Here is an 8897-nt window from a genome sequence, read left to right as displayed (position 1 = left end):
TGCCCTGCGATGGGTTGGCACTCCATCCAGGATGTATCCTGCCTTGATGCCCGATGACTTCTGAGATAGGCGCAGGCTCCCTGTGACCCGAGGTAGTTCGGATAAAGCGGTAGAAAATGGATGGATGGATGGATAATATATTTTCGCTGATTTATAAATTACATTGTAAAGCACTGTGTGGTCAACATTGTTGTTTTAATATACACTTTCTAAATGAATTAGAATTGCATTGTAGCACCAATCATCAACTAATTTAATGTTTCTAAACAATGTGTGGACTGTGTGAAACCAGAATGAGAGCAAACACAAACAGCATTGAAAATTAATTAGATTACGTTTTAAGCTTTCCTGTAGCTCAGCGGTAAGAGCATTGGGTTAACTCCACAAGGTTGTGGGTTCGATACCAGGGGATTGGACATAGCTATGTTTAAATAGGATAATGCAATGTAAGTCGCTTTGGATAAAAGCGTCTGCCAAACGCGTAAATTTAATGGACTGACAACATTATTCATGAACAATTTGTAAAGATGCATTTAGTATTTTTATTTGTACCTTCAAGGATATAAACCTGCAGTCTGTTTACCCAGTTTATTAAAAACCTGTGTCACAATGTGACAAAGGGAGGGCGGAACTAGTTCTGTTGGATTGGTGTTCCCCCCGGGACGATAACGATGTAACACCACTCCCCGTGCCACTGTGTACCTGTTGCCTTGACGACAGTAATGATTACTTGACATCAGGTGTGGAGAATTAACTCAGAGACCCGTGATGAGGCCACGTAGGCATTTGAAAACGTTTGAAAGGCAAGAGAAAGAGACTGTTGGGGTGGTTCGCCTGCGTTGAGAAGTCCTTTATTCGGGAGTTGCAAATTTCGAGGGAATATTGTGTGAAGAGGAAAGTGCTGACTTGAGAGAGCCTTGATGACGTTGGAGGAGGAGGAGGAGGAGGAGGAGGAGGAGGAGGAGGAGGGAAGCACCCTGTAAAGGCTGAAGAGAGAGTTAAGTAACATTGTGGGAAGAGGGAAGTAGCATTGTGCGAAGAGGAAAGTGTTGACTTGAGAGAGACTTGATGGCATTGGAGGGAGAAGAAAGCATACTGTAAAGGTTGAAGGAGAGAGTTAAGCAAGCGGAAACTGAGTCTCTTAAATGCGTGTATTCAACACTGAATTGGATGTGGTTTGGAGTGCTGGATTGCGATTACAAATATCACTGTGTGGAGTGTATTGATTCATTACTGACCTCTTGTCTCCTCTTTCCCCAACTAAAAATGGTGATGTGAATTCTGTCCGTGTCTGTGGAGAATTATTCAAAGCATCCTGCTCGAACACCGACGATCGCCGCTCTTTTGACAGAGACCCATGGGTGAGCGCTGGCCTTACTTACACCTTGTGAAGTGGAACTGCAGTGCCTAAGTTGACGTGTCTCCCACATTGTATGTTTGAGGTGGAATTGCTGTGTGTGTGTGGAAGAATTACTCCTTATTGCCGTGTCCTCTCTGTGTCATACTGGTCTACTGCTTGGGATGGGAGCTCAGTGGTGGTGATCTGCACCATCTGGCCGGATGTCAGAAAGAATAAGCTCTGTGAGTCGAATTAAACCCCTCTGTTATACGAGCAGGATAACTGTACGCCTTGTCTGGAGTGTCTATCCTGTCTGTTCCTGGGACGAGCCCGTCCAGACTGCCGATTGGAGCTTGCTGTATGCTTTTAGCCCACTCGTGCTGTGGGAAGTGTCCATCCTCTCTGAGAACGAGTGTTTAAGCTGTGTGATCCACTGGAAATAGCCTTCCTGTCTGTGAAAGAAGAATCTGCGTGCAGCCAGTCGACATTGAGTCAGCTACATTCCTTTGGCCCACCTGGACTGTGAGAAGTGCTCGTCCCCTTTCGCGGCCTTGTGTCCGTGCTGCCTATCCACCTGTCCATCGTTCATCTACGGTAAACCCTGCCCCTGTGGGAAACTTACCGGTCTCCCGTACACTCACCGTAGGATCCCGCACTCGGGAAGAGGGTGGGAGAGACCTTGGCCACTGTCCTGTGGGCTTTCGACCACTGAGAGTGATGAAGGAAGATGATTTAAATTAGGATTTTCCAATTGTTTTAACTTCAAAAATAAACGTGTTACATTTTATTTCTGTCTCCGACTCGTCTCTGACACGCTCCTCGAGGTGGTCCTGGTGTAGGGATGGGTGCAGTCTGGCTTGGCCCATCCCGACCTGTGACACCTGCCTACCTCAAAAGCTGAATTAATACACCCTAAAGGAAATCAAATCAATGGTATAGGATACATTCAAGAAAATGAAAGTTCTGTTAACCCCAGAGGACCTTAATTAGAAGTTATAGCATTTTTATTTAATTAAAAGACTTAACACGCAAAAATACGGTTTGCAGAATAAACGCATTGAAATGAAGATCTGAATAAGTTGAATGTAATTAGTCGATTAAGCGAATTTGTTTTCTCAATTTTTTGAGTAATGTGTTCTCCAAAAATGTGACTCATTTGCTGCTCATGTCGATAACTAAGTTATCAAAACTTTCATGTGTAAGGGCTTATGGCTATTGGTAGTGTTGGATGCTTCTAGTACAGACATTCAACACAATGACAATACAAATATAATAAGATTTAAAGTCTAAAAGTGTCATGAATTGCACATGAGGACCCAGGTGCAGACAGCTAAGGAAACAGGAAACCAAAGTCTACATTACAAAAAACACAAATGAAACACCCACGATGGGGAAGACAAAAGAAATTGGGACTATCAATACATATAACATATAAACCAATACTTCACTGTCTTTTATGTTAACAGTTTTACAAACAGTTCAAACAAAGTGCAATTTTTTTATCACATTATAGTGCAAAACGTGCCTCTCTCACTATATATTTTAACGGGGGAATGTAACCTCCCCGGCTGTCAGATACATCGCTGCCACGAGCACTGGCATGTGTGGTGAATTCCTTATTTCATTAACTGTATACTTCTACATTGCACAGAAATGTCTACCTATGTGTCTGTATGGTTGTTTACGGATTTAGTGACACACACCACTGAAAACATATGTATAATTAAAGAGAGTAGTCTTGAGAGTGAGCACCATTGCCTAACACACCACAAGGTTTGTATGAATTAGTCTGTCTGTAGAGAAGCCAACAAGGTAGGGCACTTTTCAGAGGAAACAATACCTAAAAACGGAAATGGAAATGGTTTTGACAATAAACCCCTGCTGACATCTGTTTTTTTTGGATGCTTTTATCCATGTATTTGTATATAACACTACAGTAGATGTTTCCAAAAAAATGGACTAATAAGCAGACTTATAACATATAAACACACTGATCATGTTGATTCTTGTGAACCTGTGTTTACTGTAATCTGGCTCATATTTTCTTCCTTTGATCTCAGTGTGGATAAGGGCATGTCACACTACCTGTTCATTTCAATTCTCAAACTCGCCTAGACTCTTTCTAACTCCTGCCGTTGAATTTGAATAGTATTCTATCTTCTTGTACACAAGGTTGTTATGTCAACAGGAAAAGGAAAATATTTTGTCATCTCATCGATCATGTATGTCATTTCAAGTCATTTTATTATTTGCTTTTATTTGTGCAGATCAGTGTAGTGTACAAAATTCAAAAACGGAAATGTAATATCCTTTGAAAAAAAACTATATCCAAATTTTTATTTAAATTTGCTTTATTGGCATCATTGTGTTCAGGTGCAATACTGTCATCTCTTCAGATGTTCACAAAGTGATCAAAATCTTGTTTTTCCCATGCCCTAAAAACAAAAACAACACTAATAAAAAACTAATCAGATCATCATAATTCATAAAAGAAAATTCAGGTCATATTGAGTGATGTTTGTGTGACTGTAGTTGGATTTATGAGCCTACAGTATATCTTCAGTATTCCCTATTCACAAGTTTTTATAAGTCCTACCACAAAGTATAAATGTGATGCATTCGCCGAGTGTGATGTTCTGCTGAATTCAGTGAAACATGATGTAGGAGATGAACGGCCATGAGAGGAGAATGAGGAGGTTCTGAGTGATGCTCTTAGCGCTGTTACACAGATTCCCCTGACAGCATGAGATGTCTCCATATTGAGATATTTGTGATATGGCATCACACATGGATTTAGATGCACATCCCTTAACAGTCACGGACATAGATTCCGAATTTACTAATGTAAAGAAAACAGAAATTTAGTCAATAATGAGCGAACTATAATGTATTTCACTTATAAAGACAATTATCTACTCAAGAAAATGTTCTTATTCTTTCACCAAATTCTCACCTTTTGCTTTAATGCAGTGGTCTTCAGATCCTAAGCAGCTTAATTTATTAAAGCAACTGTCATTTTCACAGTAATAACATTGTTTTCCATTCAGGTTGTTAGAGCTGGAATCTGTAGAATAAATAAATCTTGATCATAGTTCTAGTCTACTGTATGTGTGCAGTGTGTATAGTGTTGTATATAAGACAATACCTGAAACATCTCGGCTATTACAGAGGTCTGTGTTACAGCACTGTGTAGTTGTTGCTGTTCTTGTAATACCGAAGTTGAGGGATCCATTTACACACATCTTTGGCTCTAGACAGCTTTTTGTCTGTATGTTTGTTGAAGTGGCTCCTAAAAATGTTTAAAGGGTTGGTTCACTTTTCAGATTTTTCATTATTTATGCTGATTTCATTCCTTCGAATCTTATTATTCACAATCTAAATGTGCATTACATTTCTTTTGCTTCAATAGGAATAGTCTTCAGATTGCCTTCAGGATATACGGCTTTCACAGTTTTATGTGTGTAGCAGGAATAATGCAGAAACGCTTGACGCAGAAGTTAAATATAATTGAGATTTTAGCCAAATATAACACACATTGACATAAGACAAGAACAGACGAATGCTGAAAAATCACTTCCTACAATTACTGAAACGTCTGTAATTCTGAACTACAGACACATATCTGTGTCTTATTTACTTATCCATTATTTGCTCAGGCAATTATTTTAATCATCATTTGCATTTTCTAATTAGTTGTTTTTTTGGGGTGCTGTGTTTGCAGAAATCTCAACAGAGTAAATATGTGAATATGTAAATAAAACACAGAGGTGTGTCTGTACTCTCAAGTCAGAATTTGATTCATCTCTCACATAACATTCACACAGGATGCTTCTTAAAAACTCTTAATATCCTTTAAGCAATCCATCAATGTTTTATCGCTAAAGCATTCAACAATAGCACACAAGATGCTCAATCACGCTCAACTCACCAATGGATTGTACCGTCATTTGACTTCCACATACAGCATCTCCAGAGGGACACGTCGTCTCTTTCTTCTCACAAGGACCCAGCAGACCTATGCACTGATAACATTTGAGCGAGTGTCCTATAGGAAACAGAATGACGAAGAAAAAATAAATGATCTGTTATGTAGCTAAAAAATACTTTACAAAAAACATTAAATAAGCTTTTGTAATTTGTACTGTACCTTCAGCAAAAAGAGTGAAAATGAGAACGGTGAAGATGTTCAGATGCATGTTTGGTCAGTCAGGAGGTGAATAACATTACAAGCTTTTCTTCGATGGTCTTTTATGGATGATCAAAAGAGGGTGGAGATTTATTGAGGAAATGAAACTTTAATATGGGGGGCGTGCATTTTTTAAATAAAAAATGTAAAGTCATCTCACAAATGTTCTTTCCAAGTAAACGAAACCTAAGTGTTAACTCCTGAGGACCTTCATTCGAATTCTATATCCTGTTACTATATTTCCTCTGTTTAGCAAGTGCGTAAATAGTTATCTCCGTAACATAAGTGTTTTTATTTTGATCAATTTTGTTTATGTGGAACTCTTTTTTTAAGCAACCCACAATTGTATACATTCATGAAAGGGTAAATACTAAGAGATTTGAAGGCAACCTTAAGATTTAAACCTAAAAGCGAAAGTAAACACTGTTTTCTGAAGTCATGGCTATATTTTATTTATTTATTTTTAAACTCTGCCGTTTAAATCAAGCAGTAAGGTAGGGGAGAGTTGTTTTGAACACATTTTTCACACATGGGGTTAGTTTCGTGTTACAACATACTAGGAGTGGCTGACATGTTTCAATGTGTTGATGGAAACAAGAAGTGATTAAGATCATATGAGGTTATATTTGGTGATTTATTTATGTTGACACAACTACCTGGTCTTGGATCTGTATGCTTTGCATGGCAGGGGTGTAGAGTCTAAGTACCCGTGCTAAGTCTGTGGGTGCCTTTAGACTAAATAGCTCCTTTTATATTTTTGTGTGTGATGCTCTTATTACATTTAGTTGCAACATTTTTGTGAAACTACATTCAATGTTAGTGGCAGATAACATTCATATATTCACAGTATATTATGCATTATGCAATAGTTACAGTGTAAATCATTGTATTTATAAAAAATATTCAAATGTTGGCAATTTATTGAGATATTTAATCCCTACCATTAACCTTACCTTAAATTTTATTGAAAAAAATGAATTTTAAGTCTTATATTAATTTTATTGAAAACAAATGTCTTTATGATCCATAAGGTAAGAGAAAAAGGTTTAAGAGCATATTCAGTGAGAGGTGGTTTAGAACCCTGGTCTCCCGTGCCGAGCTCTACAAACTTTACACCTTACACGTGTTACTGTTTGAAATGGGGTCATTCTCTTTTCCAATGCAAATAGTCTCTGCCAACAAGGTGGGCTATTTGTATTCCGTGTAAATAGACACTTTGTCAATTGATTCACATTTGTTCTACAGTATCGGACTGCAGATCTACGTCTAGATGACAAAAGTTGAAATTCATCGCTTAGAAGATGATAGTCATAGTTTAACATTGAATAAGCAACCCGCCGTAACTGTCTAATATACAGTGATGCTAAACTACACTGTGGCTCCCCAATCAATTTACAACAGTATGTACAAAATTGACTCAACGAGTTTCTATTCTTAACACACAGGTTTCCAACCAGAGAGAATGTTAAAAGTGACTCAATAAAAGCATGATAAAAGAAAGTCTAAATGCTGTTGTCAATGTCAAAATGAGCTAGTTTTCTTAAACAATACAGATGCTGATGCACCCTTTTACACAGTGCTTCAGATATTTTTAACCAGCCATGCAAACAGTAGTTTGCATGGCTGGTTAGTGAAAAGAAGGAAAGAACTATTGAGGAGAGAGAAAATAGATATTTAAGACTGTCCATTATAAGTCTGATTCTGGATGACTGAAGGTTGTGGCTATAGTTGTCATCACTTTTAAGTGTGAAAGAAATACTAAATATTTTCATGAATATAACCCGAGACTCACTAGTCACTTTGAATAAAAGCATCTGATTAGTATAAATTTGTTTTATGGATATAAATTAGTTCTTGGACATTGTCTGTATTTTTAACTCAAGGATGAAGAAGGAATCTAATATTGTGATAATCGTGTATTTCACAATATGTGAACACAACATGCAGATCCAACATCAAAGTTTCATAGGGATGTGCAGAAACATAAACTCCTGTGTAGCTGAATTTCTAATCCTTTAAGTCTCTGAGCCCCCCCGTTATACTTGTCATACTGTAATACAAAAAGTCAAAATATCAAGTTCTTAAAATTCATTTTTTTAATCAATCTCTTTGCGCTTTTGTTACTTACATTTACATTTACATTTAGGCATTTGGCAGCAATTTTATCCAAAGCGACTTACATTGCTTTATCCTATACATTTTACATAGACATTTGCAATCCCCTGGGATCGAACCCACAACCATGTGTTGTTAACGCAATGCTCTTACTACTGAGCTACAGGAAAGCTACTTAAATGTTCTTATGAGGAGGATGACCTTTTTGTTTCTTACATAAATATATTCATGATCTTTAATCTTCATGCTGCTAAATGAAAGGTCTTGTGTGCTATACGTTAAGGGCAATCTGCTTCCATCTGCTAGTAAAAGTTAGCATGTTCACACATAAGATTTCTCCTTTCTGAAAAAACTTTTTCATAATTAGTTTGTTTTGGAATGCACATTTAAGATTACACAGTGTTACGGGATCTAGATCATTTGTGTGTGAAATTGTAAACGGTAAAACATGGTGTCAATAGGCGTTGTCTAAAGCCCCTGATCTATTTGAAGAACAAACACCACTAAGGGAGAACAGCCAGCGAATGTTTGAAGACAAAAAATCATACAGCAAAGTCAAATCAAAAGCAAAACAATGGCTGTCTAGACTCCAGAGCCACAAATGAACACGAAAAGACACATGTAGAAGCTGTTATAACACAACATAACGCGGAGGATACATGAACAATGGGCCATTCACATGGTACGCAGTGAGCAGGGGAATTGCCGTGCGACAGCCGCCTTTAAGTCGATGTGGATGCCACTGCTGTCACACTTCTAACAAAACGACTGGATTTCTTGCGGCCTATATAAAGTCCCTCCTTGAGAAATGCTCTGATCACTAAAGCTGACCAGGTCTTTTGTGATTGGCTTCCGCTTCTCAGGCAGTTGTGATTGGTCGGCCCCCCTCTGATGTGTATTCATAAACTTTGGCTTTAAGCAAAAAACAGTTACAATGGCGTCAACTTCACTTCATCAGTTAAAATCATGCGGATTGATCGAAGTGTAATGGAGGTATATCAGTGATATATTATATATATATATTTTTTCCCTACTATGGTGAAGGGAATGACTCCGGACCGAATGGCGTCAGACTGGTTATATAAATTAACAATAATAACAGATGCGTTAGTTTTCCTTTTTTATATTGGATGCGAGTTGGATAATAAAACAAGCAGGTTGACAAGGAGAAATTTGCAAGCAGGACTTCAATGGACGTTTCATAGAAGTGTTTAAGAGGTAAGCGCACACACAATATCAGTGTATTACGCAGAACAG

The 8897-nt window shown here is 37.9% G+C and overlaps 1 protein-coding gene across 2 annotated transcripts; it reads right to left on the bottom strand.

Moving 5' to 3' along the window:
• Window positions 1–3664: 3664 nt before the first annotated feature.
• On the bottom strand, window positions 3665–5644 carry LOC130408110 (lymphocyte antigen 6G-like). 2 transcript variants are annotated; one of them, XM_056731571.1, is made up of 6 exons: window positions 5487–5644; window positions 5268–5384; window positions 4485–4628; window positions 4293–4403; window positions 3936–4178; window positions 3672–3774 (listed from the first exon to the last, which is right to left on the bottom strand). In XM_056731571.1, the coding sequence occupies exons 1-5, from the start codon at window positions 5533–5535 to the stop codon at window positions 3985–3987; spliced, it is 615 nt and encodes a 204-aa protein (XP_056587549.1). In that variant the 5' UTR covers window positions 5536–5644; the 3' UTR covers window positions 3672–3774; window positions 3936–3984. The 2 variants fall into 2 exon arrangements, with proteins under 2 accessions (XP_056587548.1, XP_056587549.1); XM_056731570.1 differs by having other exon boundaries at window positions 3665–4178.
• Between the last annotated feature and the right edge of the window lie 3253 nt (window positions 5645–8897).

The sequence above is a fragment of the Triplophysa dalaica genome, chromosome 19 (genome assembly GCF_015846415.1).
Source record: "Triplophysa dalaica isolate WHDGS20190420 chromosome 19, ASM1584641v1, whole genome shotgun sequence".
Lineage (NCBI taxonomy): Eukaryota > Metazoa > Chordata > Actinopteri > Cypriniformes > Nemacheilidae > Triplophysa > Triplophysa dalaica.
Note: the sequence above shows the minus strand (reverse complement) of the source record. Positions and strands in the feature narration are given on the sequence as shown.

Bases quoted from the DNA above. Each gene is read 5' to 3' on its own strand.
- LOC130408110 (XM_056731570.1), bottom strand. From the start codon at position 5,535: ATGCATCTGAACATCTTCACCGTTCTCATTTTCACTCTTTTTGCTGAA. The intron at 4,629-5,267 runs GTGAGTTGAGCG...AAACATTTTTAG, and splicing joins AATGACGGTACAATCCATTG to GAGCCACTTCAACAAACATA. The intron at 4,179-4,292 runs GTGAGAATTTGG...TCTTTACATTAG, and splicing joins CCACTGCATTAAAGCAAAAG to TAAATTCGGAATCTATGTCC.